General features: G+C 49.7%; 1 protein-coding gene across 1 annotated transcript in view; it reads left to right on the forward strand.

Annotated features, from left to right (window-relative positions):
* FSIP2 (fibrous sheath interacting protein 2) overlaps positions 1-19,302 on the forward strand; it is a 51,274-nt gene that overhangs the window by 8,338 nt on the left and 23,634 nt on the right. Inside the window, exons 7-9 of the mRNA XM_059704841.1 lie at positions 8,310-8,461; positions 12,751-13,156; positions 13,250-19,257. Coding sequence (XP_059560824.1) covers positions 8,310-8,461; positions 12,751-13,156; positions 13,250-19,257 — 6,566 coding nt within the window. The remainder of the gene's footprint in view (positions 1-8,309; positions 8,462-12,750; positions 13,157-13,249; positions 19,258-19,302) is intronic.

Below are 19,302 nucleotides of genomic sequence, written 5' to 3' on the forward strand. Positions count from 1 at the left end.
GGACTTAGAGAGGGAAGGGGAGTGAGGAAATTGGAAGGGAAAAAGGACATGAAAGTTTAAGGAAGGAACATCAGGCCACAACTTGGCCAGGCCCGATCTCTACTGGATTCCTTCCATATATAATGTTATAAAACTATTGGGGACTTTATCGCATCAATTTAATTCATAACATGAATATTTCATGGCCAGAACACAAAGATGTAGACTCGTTTTAATGATCTGTGACTCTATAGTATCGGGAACACACGGTCACCCCCATGCAGCCATCAGCACAGCATCCCAGCCAACCAGCCTCTGCCCCCTGGTCCTCTGTCCAGGTGAGAGCCTACCTGAGTCACCCCCATAAATCCCTAACTGGTCCCCACCAGCTCTCCATGTAACCCACTTCAAACCCATTTTTAAACAATGACCTAACGATGTTTTAAACTCTCCTGATTGTTTCTGCTCCTGGCCCCACAACTTAAGGAGCCCAGGACCTCTCAAATGGAGCTCTGCCTTCGTAGGCAGCCGGTCATCTCATTGATCGCCGTCTAGAGTCCTCACCAAGTCTAATGTTTCACTGTATTTCCTATGTCTCCTTGAAGGCAGCTGCGATCTAGTCGCTAACATGTCCAGGCTCTTGAGCCAGATGCGAGAGTCCACGCCCCGCTGTACCGCGTCCCTACCATGCAAATAGCTGGGAAGGTCACTTCCCTCCCCTGAGCCTCAGTGCCATCGTCTGGAGACAAAGCGCATACTCCTGTTTAAAAGTTCTGGCCCACAGTAAGCACTCAAGTCAGTTCACTGTCCAATCAAATGAGATGAAAGGCCGCTCCTAAAACACACATCACCTTCCATATTTCCAGGCCTCCCCTTCCCAGTCTCCTCAGCCTGGTCTGCATGCTCACTGACCAGCTCTCCAAACCCAGCTGTAAAGTCAGCTCCAGAAAGCCATCCTGAATAGACCCAGCTGGAGCGTCCCTCTCCTTGGGGTCCCTGCAGTACCTTGGGTCATTCTTTTTCCTTTTTGATGCATTCAAGCCACATTGTTATTTTATTTTTTAATTCATCCTAGAAAGAGGAAGGGGGGGGAGAGAAGGAGGGGGGAGGGAGTAAGGGAAAGAGAAACATCGATGTAAGAAAGATCAATTGGGTGCTTCCCGTACAATGCCCAACTGGGAATCGAACCCACAACCTGGGCATGTGCCCTGACCGGGAATCCAACCCACCATCTTTTGGTGCACAGAACGATGGTCCAACCAACCAAGCCACATGAGGCAGGGCTGCTTTGTGCCATTCTTGACCCACGTGTTACACACTCCCAGCCACCCTCACCAGCCCTCACATTGCAACCTCGCTGTTTCTCGGGCACCTCGCACTCTGCGCACGTATGTACGTATAGACCACATGTATGTTTGCTGAATGAGCTAATTCGATCGATTCAGCTCTTTGGGATAATGACAGCAATGCCCCACTTCCGAAATCACTTCAGTAACTATACATATTCCTTTCTCATCAACTGGGAACTTTCTCACTTAGTAGGAAAAGGAGTTTCGAGTGGGCATTTTAAACCCTTGTTACCTCAAATCCCCCTTTTGTGAAGAAGTAGGTTAGAGGTGAATATATGCTATGGAGGCAACAGAGGACAGAACATGTTTCTCAGATGACATGAAAGCATAGCTCGGTAGTAATGTCATCCCCACCAAGCACACGGCTCCAGGGGCACAGAGAGAGGCCAGGAAGGGCCTACTGAGGGGATCTGCTCCGGTGGGGACAGATGGGTCTGCTGTCATCTCTCTAACGGACCCCCTGAGCGCACCGTGAGGACCCTCCCCTTACATGGTGAGGACCGGGAGCTAGGAGAATCTTCTCTGTCACAAACAAGGGGTCAGTATGGACGTGGCCGCCTACGCTGGGCTGTGGGCACGTCTCAGGACTGCAGTGGCCATGCTGGGCTGCTGGTGCGCTCCCCACAGAGGGGAAACTACCCTGTCCACTCGAGCTGGGGTAGCCTCTCCTCTCGTCCAGGAGAAAACACTGGCTCCCATTTATTCATTTTTTATTTTTTTATTTAAACTAAAAAAAAATAATAATTCATGCATATCTCCCTCCCCCCACCCCTGCCTCTGGCAACCACCAACCTGTTCTCTGTATCTATGAACTTGGCTTGCTTACTTTTAGATCGCACACAGAAGAGAGATGATCTGATATTTGCCTTTCTCTGTCTGTCTTATCTTACATAGTGTAATGCCCTCAAGGTCCATCCATGTGGTTGCAAGTAGCAAGATTTCATTATTTTTTATGGCTAAACAATAGTCCATATTTTATATATATCACATCTTCTTTTTTATTATATATATATGTGTGTGTGTGTGTGTATTATTGTTGAAATTATTATAGATGTTTCCCATTTACCTGCCTCCACCCGCCCCGTACCCAACCCCCAGGTCTTCACCACCCTATTGTCTGGGTCCATGGGCTCTGTCCCTCATTTGATCAGAAGGGATACTCTTTCAAGAGCTGTTGTCTGTCTTCCATTCCACATCTCCCAAGCTCCTCATTGCCTCCCCACTGGCCCACTGGAAATCAGCATAGAATTTAATTCCTCAGGCCAGGAAAAGGGGGTCTATCTTGGGTAATTCTGTCATCACCATTATTAAAAATAAGTGTTTTCTTACATTTCTTTAAGCTTATATTCCAATGAGGAAAAAGAAGGCTTCTGAAGACATAAAGACAATTTACACTGTTGGCGACCAAAAACCACATAAAGGAGGCTATGGTAATTGATTAGTGAGATAAGAAATACTAAAAGAGTAATTTGGGAAAAGGCTGGCTTTAGACGCCCCTTTTGCTTCAATGCAGATACATCCTCTATTCTCTGTTGTCCAATGACTGGTTGAGAGGGTTTCTTACCAGAATTTGATCTCTAACTACTGACTTAGTGTTTCAAACTTAACACGATAGCATCATTTTAGAAAAATTCAGTGAAGGTTCAGCGCCATTAAACAAACGGTACAGGAAACCTAACAAATTGAAAAATAATTTTATAATGCTCAAAACGATTTTAGGAAACTCTGAAGTGAGTCATAAATTAAGTACGTGAACTGCAAAGCCACCGTGAAGTTATTTATCTCATACCGTACTATGTCACGTGTCTGTCAGAGCTCACCCGAACCCAGCAGGCAGCAACATCCTCCAAATCAGCTGTTGCCAACCTTTGGGACCTCACGGACCACCAGTTGGTGGCCATGCTCCAAATGATACATGATCAAAAGTACAAGACTATTCAAAATGGAACACTGATCTCCTCCCACAATTAAATTTCTGGGGGAAAGCAACATGTGACAGTTAAGTCCCCGTGTGCTTATCAGTTAGCATCTAAAGAATAAAATCCAAACTCTTTCCTCCCTGAGCCTGTAATTCGCTGAGTCTCATCAGGATTCAGAAACCTGGGAAGAGACAGGGCTGCCTTGGGGGCAGCCTAGTGTCACTCAGAACCACGGAGGTCCAGGTCATACATCTTGAAGCTCCATGGATCCCACTTTTATTTTTTTAAATATATTTTTAATTGATTTCAGAGAGGAAAGAAGAAGGAGAGAGAGAGAGAAACATCAACGATGAGAGAGAATCATTGATGGGCTACCTCCTGCACACCCCCGCCAGGGTTGAGCCCGCAACCCTGGCATGTGCTCTTGACCTGAATCGAACCTGGGACCCTTCAGTCCACAGGTAGACGCTCTATCCACTGAGCCAACCCAGCTAGGGCAGATCCCACTTTTAAATTCCAAAGACTTTTGTATAAAACACCAACGGGGTCTTACAACACACACAATGATGACACCACTGGCCCCACGTCTACTAAAATGTAGACCCTGAATCTAAATTCTCTATGTCTAAAGCAATTATCTCACCCACAGTGATCTTCTCAAACTCAGGGGTTTAATGCAGCCCAGGCTGGTCTTACTGATATTTATAAAACAAACTCAGTGGTACTGAACGAAAAGATGCTAGATATAAATTCTTGTTTTCAGCCTCACCAGGCTGCCAGTCTAGCTGAGACAACTGTCGGGGGATCGGACCTACAAATTTAAGTCTAGTTGGGAGGAATTTTCCACGAAAAGATGAATTCTGGAAGCGCAGTGGTACCTATCGGGCACGGGGTGGGGTTGATCTATCTAGTCTCCGCTCTAAGAGTGGCATGGGAGCCATTCTTTTTTTTTTAAATATATTTTTATTGATTTCGGAGAGGAAGAGAGAGGGGGAGAGAAACAGGAACATCAATGAGAGGGAAAAGGCTGCTGCTCGGGTACATGGTATGTAAAATGGTAAAACCACTTTGGAAAACACTTCGGCATTTCTTAAAAGTTACACACACACACACACACACACACACACAGAGAGAGAGAGAGAGAGTAAAAGGAACAAATTTTAATACAGGTGACATTGTGTTAAGTGAAAGAAGCCAGGCAAAAAATAAGAGTACATCCTCTAGGATTCCATTCATGTAAAATTCTAGAAACGTGAAATAACATTGTGTGAGAGGCACAGAGCAGTAGTGTTCAGGGATGGTAAGAGCAAGATGGGTGGACTACAAATGTGGGTGAAATCTTTTGAGGGTATTGGGAGTGTTATTTTGATTTCAGTGATGGTTTCACAGCTATAGCCATTTTAAAATTGATTAAATCATTTAATTTAAATAAGTACAGTTTTTTATACTTCAATCACACTTCAATAAGTTGTTGGGTTTTGTTGTGTTGTGGGTTTAAAAAAAAAAAAAAAAACCTAGTGTTTTTTTCTTTCATTTACGTTTAGAACAGACAATAGGTGATCGTCAATCTCCAAGTACATCCAAGAATATTACCAGAAACTCATCAAATCCAGCTATGTTTCACGATAACAGTACTGAACAAAAGGTATGAAATGATGTCCCCACCTTTTGTATGGTGAACATTAATTTACCTAGAGAACTTTCACCTCTATGAACTATCTCTTTCACTATTCGCAGGGCACTGACTATTTGGGAATATTAGGGTCTGTTCTTGAGATCTGACCCTTTTCCTTGACACTGCTGAGTTACCTTTGTGTAAACTCATTCTATAATTTCGGAGAAACTAACCTAATCAAACATTTAGCAATTATAATCATAGCTAATATTTACTGAGCATCTACTGTTGGCAAAGCTCTGTGCTAAGCCAGAGGGAAGGGAGGATGAGACAATGGGGTCACACAGGATACAAAGATAAGCGAGACAAGCACTTGAGAACTCCTTGTCTAGCAGGCCAGAGAGACACAGTAAAATGTTTTTACAATAAAATGAGATTCTGTGATGATGAATTTTATTTTGATTCTAAGCAATGTGTTCATTAAGCATTAGATTAGATTAGAGCAGATTGGATTATCTTTCCCTGAAACAAACTGAGTGACTCTAAACTTTTAGAACTGACCATTGAATGGACTCCATGCTTTAAATAAAACATGGGATATTAGAAGAGGAACAAATTTGTACATTGCTATATGCCGAAATCAATTTCAAAATAGTTAGATTTGAGATTCCCGTGAAAGGTGTCCGAGAAAGTTGGTAAGACCTATTGTTCCTGAAACAATTTTCATGAGAGAATTAGGAGATAAAGGGGTGAAAACAAATCTGTATTTGGTTCATAGAAGGCAAATTCTTTTCGAGTACAGTCACCAATAAATGTTTTTTTCTCTTTAATGTTGTATCACATAGAAAGATGGATTGCTAACTAAAAAATCAAGTATTACCAATGGCAAAGGTAAGAAAATGAAAAAAATATAATTGTTTTGTTGTTTATTAAGAATATAATTATGGTTTCATCATAGTTTTTCAAGCTATTTGTTTTACCTTATTATAAAAATGGTGGTTATCTTAGAAAATAAAGCATGGTGTAAGATTGTTAATGATTATAGATGTTATAATTAGCCCAAACACCTGAGTGATTGCTTTGTGAGTGTGGCTTTTGAAATTGGCCAAGTGTGGAAATGAGGGCCCCAGTATGGCTGTGTATCATAACAGGCAGAGTAAGTTACTGACACTTTATGGCTCAGCAGGTTACAGTAAAGAAATGTGTCCCCAGGAAGCAGTGCCAGCAACCCCCGCCAGACAGCACCTCCGATTTCCCATACCCCCTTGAGTGGAATGTACATTAAAGAAATAATTAGGCCCTAGCCGGTTTGGCTTAGTGGATAGAGCATCGGCCTGCGGACTCAGGGGTCCCAGGTTCGATTCCGGTCAAGGGCATGTACCTAGGTTGCGGGCACATCCCCCGTGGGGAGTGTACAGGAGGCAGCTGATTGATGTTTCTCTCTCATCAATGTTTCTAGCCCTCTATCCCTCTCCCTTCCTCTCTGTGAAAAATCAATAAAATATATTTTTTTAAAAAAGAAATATTTAGAGGGAAGGCAGGGCAGGAGGAGATTAACCAAAGAACATATGCATGTATGCATTACCTCTGACACAAAAAATAGGGTGGTGAAGGCCTGGGGTGGGGTGGGAACTGGGTAGAGGGAAGTAATGGGGGTGGGGGATATCTGTAATACTCTCAACAATAAAGGTTTTCTGGTGTGTTTTTTAAAAAATACATTTTTATTGCCTTCAGAGAGGAAGGGCAAGGGAGAGAGAGAGAGAGAGAGAGAGAGAGAGAAACATCAATGATGAGAGAGATTCATTGATTAGCTGTCTCCTGCACGACCCCTACTGGGCATGTGCCCTTGACCAGATTCGAAGCTGGGACCCTTCAGTCCAGAGGCTGATGCTCTATCCACTAAGCCAAACCAGCTAGGGCAAAATAATAATAATAATAATAATAATAATTATTATTATTATTAATAATAATAATAATAATAATAGAAGTTTTTATGTGTCTTGTTAGATTTCTGGAAGTCCCTAAAAAGTTCCTTCCTTACACATATCTAAATATACAAGCAGAAAATATCACACATCTCCATCCAGTGGCCAATGATGACCTCAAATTCGATACAGTCAAATGCATCATCTTCCTGACCCAGTTTCACCCAGGAACAAAACCGAGTTATCTTGGACTCTTCTTCTTTCTTGTAGTTTGCATCCCAAAGCTGTCTCTTTCTGTCCAATCTGCCCTCTTCATTTCCCTGGCCGTCTCCTCTGCTCCATTCGTACAGCTCCTGCCCAATGCTAGTCCCCTTCCTCCCGCTCTTCCTCCTCCTCCTCACGCACCATGCATTTGCTGTGAAAGCGTTCTTCCTAAGAAAACAGCCTTGGGCCCAGCTGGCGTGGTTCAGTGGTTGAGTGTCGACCTATGAACCAGGAGGTTATGGTTCGATTCCGAGTCAGGGCACGTGCCCAGTGTGGGGCATGCAGGAGACAGCTGATCCATGGTTTCCTCTCATCATGGATGTTTCTGTCTCTCTCTCCCTCTCCCTTCCTCTCTTAAATCAATGGAAATGTATTTTTGAAAAAACACAAAAACAACAACAACAAAAACCCAACAGCTTTGGTCATTCAAGTTGTTAGAAGTTTTTCATTGCAGACTGAATGAAGTGAAAAGTGTTCCAGGCCATGGTCTGTGGTTAGTTATAGGGATTAAGCTGGTCATCATATTAAATAAATTAGGAACAGAAGTTAAAGATTTGAGACTTTTCCTTGGAACCGATGATGAACCACTGGAAATCTGTAGTCAGTGAACATCAAAAAAGGCCATGCTATCATTTCACTGTATTTTATTTTATTTTATTTTATTTTCCATGCTGTCCTTTTAGATACTTCCTTAACTCAGACAAATCCCCCATATGGTAATCCAGTGACTGTAATAGCTCAGCAGGGAGAACACTGGATCAATTCTACTCATGAATATTCACCCAGGCCTAGTGGTCGGCAAACTGTGGCTCGCGAGCCACATGCGGCTCTTCGGCCCCTTGAGTGTGGCTCTTCCACAAAATACTGACTTTTGTGCATGGGCCACGAAGTTTCAATCGCACTGTATGTGCACGCCCACACGTGGTATTTTGTGGAAGAGCCACACTCGAGGGGCCAAAGAGCCGCATGTGGCTCACGAGCCGCAGTTTGCCGACCACTGGCTTAGTGGCTAGAGTGTTCGCCAGCAGGGGTTCAATTCCGGTCAAGGGCACATACCTAGGCGGGGAGGGCGAATGTGGGGGGTCACCAATCGATATGTCTCTCTCACATGGATGTTTCTCTCGCTCTGGCTCTTCCCTTCCACTCTCTCTAAAAACCAGTGGGAAAATACTCCCAGGTGAGGATTAACACCAGTCCACTCACCCCTGCTCCAGCAGTCTGGCCTGCTCTGTGTAAAAGCATCGCTTTTTCTCTCTAGGTGCCGCGTACACCTCAGCTCCAGACACCCTTCTTTCCGCTCAGAATTCACCCACAAGAAATTTTCACAAATCTTCACAGTCTTACTTGGGGCCTACAAAAGTTGACGAATACAACATTTCTTTTGCCCCACGTACAAACGTATTGAATGAGGTACCATTTTAAGACCATCCTTTGTATAAAAGCATGTCGTTTGCAAAGGGACCATGCAGAGGGGAGCTGCCAGAGCCGGCTGCAGGCAGTGACCTCAGCTGGCAGGGCCGGCCTCGGGTGGGTGCTGGGGAACGGGCTTTCTCACATCCCTGCCTGACACAGCGCTTCCTCCTGGCGAGGGCGGCATTGGGGCGGTCTCGCCTCTGGAAAGAATGGCATTTTTGCTGAGCACCTGACTGCCTTCGGGGAAGTGGGAATTTGCTCTGCACGAAGGCAGGGGGTCTTCAATCGGAGCCCTGAGCGCTGAATTTCTCATGGATTACCCCGGAACACTGACTCGGTTCGGCGTTTTTCGTTGCTGGAGAAGAGAACAGGTTTAAGCCAGGGCCTCCCGCAGGAGAGAGAGCACGAGGGCCACTGTGCGTGGAGTTCCCCAGACCCGCCCGTGTCTTCCCCCTGACTGGTCCTACAGGGGGTCTTTTTGTAATAAATCTTAGATGTCAGTACACACACATTCTGAGTCCCAGTGGCTTAACAGGTCACCAAGCGGGTGAGTGCTCTTGTGGCCCTCCTATGATGCAACTGTGCTGTTTCCAATTCTGTTTAAGTGACAGACGTGATCGCAACAGCACGCAATGGCATGCATCTTAAAAACTGACACGTAAGGGATGTTCTCCAAATCTTAGATTTCTGCAGGGAGGTACATAGATTTAGCTGATGCTCCAATCCTGGGGAACCCTCTGAGGATATCTGTTTGTTTTGTTGGTTGGTTACACAGAAGGACATAAACGCTGCTTGGAATAAAAGACAAAACAGGAGAGCGAGCTATGGCTACGACGCAGGTAAACACCAGCCCAGCCACTGGGTAAACACGCTGTCTTTTCACTCATCCTTTCCACCAACACTTACTGGGCTCCAATTCGTGCCGGGTCTGGGGCTGAATGAAGAAAACCCCGGGTTCTCACCCAGGGCTGTGCCCGTGAAGTGGGGGGACAGGCCTGCTGATAACGGCGCACGATACAACAAGTACGGTAAAGACAGTGCGTGTGCACACACATCAGGGCAAGTAGAGAAACAGCCAGAGATTTACTGATGCCGCAGATGGTGAGCAAGGCTTCCCGAGAGGCCAACGCAGGCTGAGTGAGACCTGAGACACGTTACAGGAAGGCAGCGGGTCCTTCCGACAAAGGACGCAGCACAACCAGGACGCGGAGGCACGGAGACGGAGTCCAAGAGGGAGTTATAAGCGTTTCTGTGTGTTTGGACCACAGTCCATACCTGAAAGACCAGCCGAGGGGACACTGGCCAGGGAGGTCAGAACAGCAGAGTGCGGGGTGCATGCTATGCCTTGCTAAAGGAGGGTTGGCGCTTCATGACAGTGAATTTCTGCAGACTTTAAAACTAGGCCAGGACAACAGAGAATAAACACCCGCTGCAGGGGCGTAATTGCAGTTGTGTAAGTTGCTAGGGAAGGGTACCAACTATAATTCTCTTTTTCTGGTAAACAGGACTACAGGATCCGGACCCAGTCCCAAATGCTTTCCCTCCACAATTTTTCACAGACATGTAAGTATCTAAGGACATTCGTGTGTCATTGTAAATTAGTATTTTCATAATGACACACGCTCCAGTCCACAGTGAATGGTGCTGTGCCACCGGGATGCAGTGAAGGTTCTGCCTTCGGGTCCCGCTCAGCACTAAGCTCAGATGCTGGAGCAGACAAGGGGGATGTTCTTCCTTCCCCATCCGCCTCTCCTCTCCGTGGCCCCACACTCTCCCTGTGGGATTTTCAGGCGGACGTGTGTTTTATGCAGTTTATACAGGTATGTTCTATCACTCCTCTGAGTAATAAAGCATGTGGGTCAGTACAGGAGGAGGAGGAGAAATGGGTGGGTCTTGGAGGTGGGTTGACAAAAGTAAAGTTTATTCTTCCTTTTGAGTTTCTGTAGAGAAGCTCTCAGATATAATGGGGAGACACTGATCAGAAATGATCAGAAATTTTAGAAAAGTATCCATAGATTTTTGGCCTTAAGTAATAACTCAATGATCCCCTTTCTTGACTTTACAGACAACGGAATCACCTACAAAAAAAAGTACGTATCATAAAATCCATTGATAAAGTAACAAATTAATAATACTTTCTACTGTGTCATAATAGGAAAAGAGCTGTGAAGCAAATAATGAGTAATCCTCTATGGCTATCAGTCTCTCTCTTTGCCCTTATTTTCTTCTTTAATGTTTTCTTTTGGTTAATTCTTGGATTTTGCAGGGGTCTAGAGTTCTTACCAAAGGGGATGCTGGCCTTGCAGGAGGGGGTCTCATGGGGACAGAGGGGCAGGGGCGTTAAGGGACCTGCCCATTATAAGGACATCATCAGACACACACACCCCCTCTCCCGTGGGAAACCATTAGTGCAGACTTGACTGACAGGCTGGGATGCCTGGGTCTGTCCCTCGCCATTTTCATAGGAAGAGGACTAGTCACCCATGAGAGTCACATAAAAAGGCACCTGGTCACCCACGAACTGAGACGTGCAGCAGACGGATAGGAGGGTAGGTTTGTAAGTCACAACCAGGTAGGAAAGAACAAGGGGCTGGAGGACAGCACGTATTCCGGCATGCTTTTATCTCATGGACACCTGCTCAGTCCATAGTAAGTGGAGCAAATACAAAAGCTTTGATTCCAGGGAATATTTCGCAGTTTAATATCATAACGGGATAGAATGCAACTGAAAACTAGAGTCTATTTTCCATAGTTCACCACATAGAAAACTTTAGGAATATCTCTTTTTCGCATCTCAAGGTTGGAAACACTTCCTCCCCCCTAGCCAAAGAATGACACTGCAGATCTGTGGCCTATTACCTCTGATTATAAGAAACACAATATACTCGTATATTGAATGTCTTCGTTTGTATGTGTTAGTGGATTAGGACAATTACTTCCTCTGTGAAAATTTAGATTTTATTCTTAATGTAGTTGATTTAGGATACGATTATATGAGACAAGTATTATGCAACACATGCTGTCATCCAACAGATGTTGCACAATCAGTGAAAAAGTATCTCTAGGAAATGAAAAAAATGGCTGTCCCTGGGGTGCCTCCGAACACTCTCAAATGCATCAGGAGAGAGTATGCTATGGATGTGTTACCTTGTCGTTGAATGTTGGCCTGAAACACGGAGAATGCCACGCTAACGTCAGGCAATGTTGGGGATGTGAACAGCCTCATTACAAGAATCCTGCCGTTCACCTTGTACCTACACAAAGCCTTGCATGCTTTGCTGCCAATTCCTGTTTGCAGCCTTCATGTCTTAAAAGTAGTAACAATTTAAAAACCAGTCTACTAGTTTACGACAGGCAACAAATCGAGATTTTTGCAAGCCCAAAGGAGATTCTCAGTAATCAGGGGTACGTAGAGTGTTCTGCTTCTACTCTTGGTCCTGACCTCTGGGGAAATGGCCATCCTTTGGTTTATACTTCCAGCTCAAAAGGAGAAGTTCTCCAACTCCCGACCCTGGCTCAGCCCTCCTGACTCTTACAGACCCAGTTCTAGCTCGGCCCTTGTTATCTATCTAAGCTAATAGTGCCTCCATTGCATCATCTTTTCTCAGCCTTCCTACCCAAGACACACTGCACTGATACTCTCTGGTTGGGTACAAAGGCATTCAATCTCCACAAAGCATTAACTCTAGGTTTTCTACCAAATAACCCTTGACAACGAGCTGTAGTCACTCACAGATCACAGGCTCATCCCTGCATCAAGGAATGGGGCAGAGAGACGAAATATTTTCCATCCTCTCATGTTAGCTAGGCAGGTGCTTCTACAGGCACCCACGTGTTTTGACAACATCGGTTTTGAAAATACTGTGTTAGAAATAATCTGGTGTCTTTTTAGAAATCTGCTGGGTCATAGACCCGATGCTCTTCTTGCTAAAATACTTGCATGTTAGGATTCTAGAGAGCAATTTAGTGACTTTCTTTCTTTCTTCCTTTCTTTTTAATCAAAAAGTCATCTATCCCAGCAAAATAAAATGTTGGGGTCAGGGAGAGTTCAGCAGGAATGTGAATCAAATGGAAACATATCTAAAAGTATTTTACGGTAGAACAGATGAAACCAGCTAGAAATTAATCAGAAGGTTTCAATAGATTCTGTACCTGTTCTCTTTATGACCACGATGACATGCAGCGATGCACGGCTTGTTATAAAAACAGGTAAACGCTACCCTCGCTCCCAGAAGGGAGAGAGTGGCTCCATGGTTTTCCTTTCCTTCCTGCCTGCTCCCTCCCAGGTGACTTCTGACGAGCTGAACAGTATACTTCAGAACATAATGGCCTGGGTGGTGGCCACAGTGACCAGCATCCTGTACCCAGCCATCACCAGGTATGAGGAGAGGCTGCAAAGCCAGGCGTACCCCAGGGGCGCGGAGTCCACCCTGTCTTCGGAGAGCTCCAGCTTCTGCAGCACCTGCAGCGAGGGCTTCGCCTACGGCAGCTACACCACGGCCACCACCAAGACCTTCCCCGGGGAGCCCCGTGCCTTCGCCGTGGACATCGCGGTCCGGCACCCGCCCACGCCGCTGAAGCCGCTCTCCGCCCACGTGGAGCGGACGGTGGTCGAGAAGACCTACCACACGGAAGGCCCCCCTTCCGCCCACATAGAGCGGACGGTGGTCGAGAAGACCTACCACGCCGAAGGCCCGCCTTCTGCGCACGTGGAGAGAACGGTGGTTGAGAAGACCTACAGCACCGACGGCCCACCCGTGACCACGACCCTCACATATAAGACAGCCACCGGCGTCTATGTCCGCCCCAAGCTCAGAAGCTGCAAGTCTGACAGCCACCTCCTGGCCCTTTTTCAGGGAGGCGCGCAGAAGTCCAAGGACGCCACCACGGAGACGGACGGCCTGGAGAGCCCGCTGCTTCCGAAGCGAAAAGCCAGAGCTGAAATCAAGAACTTGGAGAAGATCTTTGTGAACTTCAAGTGCCACCTGAAAGGGGAAACGGAGCTGATTTTAGAGAGCGTCTTCCAGGAAATCATGTCCGACCTAACGCAGGCCGTTCCCGCCATTTCTTCCGTCACCGCCGAGGTTTTCGTTGAACCGAGTGAGCCCGAACTAGGAGACGTCCTCTCCAACGTGGACATCAGCTCCGTGGCTTCCGAGATCGTGGAAAACATGCTCGAGACGCTCCAGTCCGCCGTCGAGAAGAAGTGCGTGGAGATGTTTTCGCAGGAAGAGTGGCCGGCTGACATGACGCCCAGCTTCCTGCCCATCGGAGAAGGCCCCCGCCCGCCGAGCGGGAGACCCCCGTCGGCCCCCCTGCCGCAGCCCGGGGAGCCCATGTGCGACGTGGCCGAGGACATGGTGCGGGACATCCTGAAGAAGCTGATGGCTCTGGCGTCGGGTAAGCCGGACGAGCCTCCCCACCTGGCGTCCGTGGCGAAGCCCCCCTCTCAGCAGCGCATGCCCGGCCCCGTGGGCACGTCCCTGCAGAGAGCCGACGCCAAGAGAGGGGGCCCCGGGCCCGACGGGGCCAACTTCCTGGTTAAGGAGGAAATACAGAGTTTGATCTCCAGCATCTTTGCCCAGTCCTCGCTGGTGGGCTACATCGAGGAAGCCATCAGCACCATCCTCGGCTACGTCCAAACCGAGCTGAACAGCGAGCGGCTGGTGGCGTCTGAGGAAACCGTGGTCTTTCTGCGGCTGCTGGACGACATCTTCACGCAGCTGCACCAGGAGCCGGTCAGGGCTGAGGCGCCGAAGGGCAGACGCCCCCGGCCCAGACGCCCTCCTGACACGGAGGAGAAGTACCGGCTGGCCGGGCCCACGCCGGCCAGTGGCTCCCGGCCGCGGAAGCCGCTGCCGCCCATCAACGTGCCGGGCATGGTCCTGTACTCCGATGACGACAGCGAGGAGATAGACCGGATCGTGGAGAACGCGCTGGACTCCTCTCTGAGGAACGAGAAGGCGGGATCGCAGGAGCAGGACCCCGAGTGCTGGTTCACGGGGAGGAGCGGGCGTTCGGACAGAAACAGCAAACTGGCCCCACGGCCCGCTTCTCTCAGAAGCAAAGTCGTGTTTTGCGAGGGATCCAAGACCGAGGGGTCGAGTGTTCGCAAGAAAGAAGTTTTCAAGGGAAAAATCTGCTCGAATAAAGACACGCTGACCTTCAGCCAAGACCAAAGGCACCAAATACAAGAGGCGTCGGCAAACGTGATCAAAGGCATTTTGACGGAGATGCTCAAGGAGCAGCCGCCTCCTCCTCCGCGGCCCTCGGGCGGGAGAGCCGGCACGGACACCGCAGTCCTGCTCTGCGGGAAGCCCCGAGGGCTGCCGGCGCAGGGCCAGTGGGACCAGCTGTTCTCCGTGGGAGAAGTTAACACGGTGGCTCAGGACATAACAGAGGCCGTGATCAACATCCTCCACGAGGCACTGAACCGCATCCCCGGCACCCCCAAAAGCTCCCTCCTACCCGCGAGGCGTCAGACTCCGCCGGGCCATTCGCACACTCCCGACGTGGCCAAAGAGGCGCCACATAAAAAACCTTTGAAAATATGGTTTGACAGTGAGAAGAAAGTGAAGTATTTGTCGTCACTTGACGTAGGCCCTGAAACCCCCTCCCCGTTTGGGTCTGAGGCGTGTGAGCCGAAGGCTGTAGATGACATCTCGGAGGACATCATTGACACGGTGTTCAAGAAGCTGAAGGGACTCATTTACCCAAAACTGCAAGTGGGCTCCACACCGCCCTGCCCAGAGCCGTCCTCGCTGCACCACCAGCTGAGCGCCTACACGACCAAGGTGGTGGGCATCGTTCTGCAAGCGATCCAGAACGAGCTGGAACTCGATCAGAAAAGCCAGAGCCCGCGGGAAGCCGACGACAGCAAGCCCCTCCGAGGCAGAGAGCTCTCGGCTGACACTGACGACGCGGATCTCAGCGAGGACATCAAGGCCTCCCCACTGCTGACTTGCATTTGCGAGATGTTGTCAAGCGCACGTTCCGACCGGAGCGGCGTCTCCCTCCCTCCCGATGAGCCAAGGCCTTCGGTGGCGTGTGGGCCGGACGGTGTTGGCAAACCATCCACGCTTCCAGGTCGGCAGGAGAAACAAGCTTTTTACCAATACCTGGCGACCCCATGTGCCGTCCACAGCGGCCCCCGTGGCAAAGACCTCAAAGACCAGGGCAAGCTGCAAGTGCTGGACAGCATTGGGGAAACCCTGTACGAGATGCTGTGCAAGCTCCTGGGGGCCCGCCCGGAGGGCCAGCCGCCCCGAGAGAAGACGAGTGAGAACCGGGGAGCGGCCACGAAGCTGCAGCCTAACCTCCAGCTCCTCTCCCAGGCCATCCTGGACGGCATCCTCGCGAAGCTGTGCAGGGTCGACGCGGACACCAGCTGCCCGGGTTCTGGGATGACAGCTGCCTCCGAGTGCCCGGATATCGATAGCCTATCGTTCAGGTCGATCATCGAGGAAATGGCCAAGTGCACCGACATCATCTCCGGCATCGTGTCCAGGATGCTGCGGGAGAGTCACAGAGAGGAGACGGACAGGGACGCGAAAACCGTTGCTCCCGGGCCTTGCACATCAGGGAGCACGAGAGAAACGCATCCAAACAGGCTGACGGCCATGGCCACCGACATCCTCAACGGGGTGTTTGCGAAGCTGGAAGGGTTTGCCAGTGGCAACCTAGGAGCCCTGGACCCCGTCAGCAAGGGACACAAGACCCGCGCCCAGGTGGACCTGCAGTGCGACGGCGCCAGCGAGGCCGTGGACGCCTGCGAGGAGCTGCTGCGCTCGGCGCTGTACATGCACGCGAAGAAGGCGTCCGGCGCCATCCTGAAGGCCATCCAGACGGAGCTCGGTGGGAGCCCCGGGGACCTGCGGGCCAGCGCCAAGAGCCCTTCCCCGGAGAAACAGCTTCTCAAGAATGTGATCAACTTGATTTTAGACGTGGTGTCCTCAGACGTGCTGGACGACACCGAATCCGAAGAGAGAACCATGGAATCCTGCGGGTACCGGCCGACCTACGGGAACTTCCTGCCCGGAGGGGCCGAGCCAGACCCGTGTCTGGAAGACGCTGCGCCTGCGGAGAAGGAATTCGGAGCCGAGGGAACCCTCCCGAGGGGAGAAACGCAGCCGGGTTCTCTGAAGCAGTGGGTTCTGGAAAGGACCCTGAACAAAATTGAAGGGAAACTGAAGGAGCCACAGAAATCTCCCATCGTGCCCATCATCAGGAACATTTTGAACGAGATTTTCCAAGGGGCTCTGGTCAACCAATTAAACGTGCTTTCTCTCTCCTGCCCGCCGCTGGGGGGCGCCCCGCATGATGTGGGTGGCGAGCCGCTGGCGCCGACGTGGGTCCCCTTCATCGACCAAAGGACGGGCCCCTTGGTGTCCGAGGCCGACGTCACCATCGTGGTGGGTGACGTGGTCACGACTGTGCTGCATAAGCTTTACGCAGCGGCCATGACGCAGAGAAACGCCGGCGAAAACAGGTACAAAACCATCACCTTTTCAGCGAATGTTTCCTTCCACGTCCCCGCCTGCGCGGAACAGTCCTCAGTCGCTGTGCTGGATGGGAATCCGTGTCCTGTCCCGCCCAGACTCAACGCCAAAGGAAACGTGGCTGAAGACATCATCCAGGAGATACTAACAAACCTAGAAACCTTCGCTACTTACAAAGTAAAATCCCTCTTTTGTCCCCAAATCAAGTTCACGGTCCCAGTGGCTTTCCCTGTGCAGCAAGGTAAGAGCATTTTGAGCAAAGCGTTGTCCGCCAAAGGCCTGTACCCGGATGATGGGTTTTCTCCCTGCTCCGTGGATCATTTTCTGGAAAAGACCAACTCGTGCCAACTTTCTTTAAACAAACTAAACACACACGCAACCGAAGTGGCCAGAAAAATTTTACAAGGCATCAAACACGAGCTAGATAAAGAAAGGGAAAGTCCTTTCTTAACGCACAACATCGTGGTTTCTGAAGGGATCGCGAGTCAGATCGTGAACACGGTGCTAGAGATCGTCTCGTCCAAAGGCAAGTTTGACAAACACGATTCTGACGAAGAGCTTCCCTCGGGTCTGCAGGAAGGCGTCATTGAAAGGATGTTCAACAGGACCGAGTATCGCAGAGGGCTTCAGTTCCAAATACAGGATGTCATGGAAGGCATCCTGTGCGACATTTATGAAAAAACGCTGCATCAAAACAACCTGGCCTTCGCCACGCCCAGGCCGAGCGGCCTCACCGTGGGACAACACCCAGCCGCGGACGCCGGGCTGCCCCTGGAGGGCGCCAACGCGATCGTCCCCCCACTTCCTGTCCCCAAGTCGGACGTCATGCTGATCTCCAACGACATCGTGGACCTTGTCCTTCATAACCTCAGCTCCGCCGTCACGCTCGGCACAAAACCAGAGCACGCTCCTCCGGCACGGCTGCCCCTTCCCTCCTGGGATGTGTTCCCACAAATAGGGTGCCAGCTGCCTCCGCTCACGGGCTCGCAGAGGGGAGGAGACACAGAGCGTCTTTCATCGTCAAACCATGTGAGGCCCGCGTGCGCTGTGGCGAGTCAGATAACTGTGGTAGGGAGGGAAGACCCCACAAGGCCCGCCCCTGACCCCTGTGAGGAAAACGCTCACTTCATCACCAAAACTATCGTCAACCAGCTGGAATCTTTCGCCACCGAGAGAATAGACTCATTAATCACTCTTGCTTCCCAGCCCACAGAGAAGCCCTTTGCTCGCCCTGGCCTGGAGCCCGGTGAGCCCGAGGACGGCGTTTTTCGTGAGCCCAGCCAAAGGGCGTCCAATGTGAACGTCCTGAAACTATCGACGGAAACTGTTCTCAGCCACAAACTTGCAGATCCGGCGTTTCTGCGTTACGGACAAAAACGGGGGTCCACCGTTCACCTCTCCCAAGCCAGCCTTAAGGAATACGCGGACGTCATCGCCAGTGTCATTCTGAAGCTTATTAAAAACGACTTGGACCTGGAGATCCAAAGGGCATATCTACACCCAAACAATATCTCCTTCCAGGAGAACGTCCTTGTGAGTGAGATTGTCAACAACACCTTAAAGGTTCTGAACGCCAAGAGGTCTGTGAACGAAGTTCAGTTTTACGCAAAAGACCACCCCGGCGCCTTTGCACCGTTAGCTGTACCCACGGAAATGCGGCTAGGACAAAGAGAGCTGGGCCAAAACACCAGGTTATCTCTGTTTTCACGGTACCCGTTCGAACCAAACCAACGGGCAACGGGGAAGGAGAGCCAGAGCGTTGTTTTGGAAGAAATATTTCTGAGACGCGGGGGGTCCAAGCACAAAGAAAAGGCGGCCTTGCTCGCTCCAGTGAGAGAGGTTTTAAGGAAAGTGCACCAACAAGTAACGAAAAGCAGAGGCCCCCTGCCTCCGTTCAGTGAGGCCCCCCCGGCGGCATCTAACTCGAAAGCCAGAACATCAGACGTAGCGCACAGAAGCTTCGTCCAGTCCCACATTAACGGCGTAGCCAACGACATAGTCGAGAGTGTGTTGGGGGAAATGTACGCGGTGGTTGTGACCTCCTTACGGGAGAGTCACCAAAAGGAAGCCGTCGAAGACAACGGCCCCTTCCCTCAGCCACCGCCGTGCGTGGGAGAAGCAAAACCAGCCGGGAGAGGAAGTAATCCCACGGGGTACGTGACGCCACAGGCCGATCCTTCCCCAGGCGACCCAAACGCCCCCCTGTTCGAAAGCAGTTTCCAGCAGCACTCGCCGCTGCAGGTGGGGAAGGAGTTGGTCCAAACGGTGCTCGATAAGATCACACATTTTGCCTCAGTTTACCTGGAAGAGGCCCCTGAAAGATGTGCTGATGAGCTGCAA

Source organism: Myotis daubentonii, chromosome 7 (genome assembly GCF_963259705.1).
Source record: "Myotis daubentonii chromosome 7, mMyoDau2.1, whole genome shotgun sequence".
NCBI lineage: Eukaryota > Metazoa > Chordata > Mammalia > Chiroptera > Vespertilionidae > Myotis > Myotis daubentonii.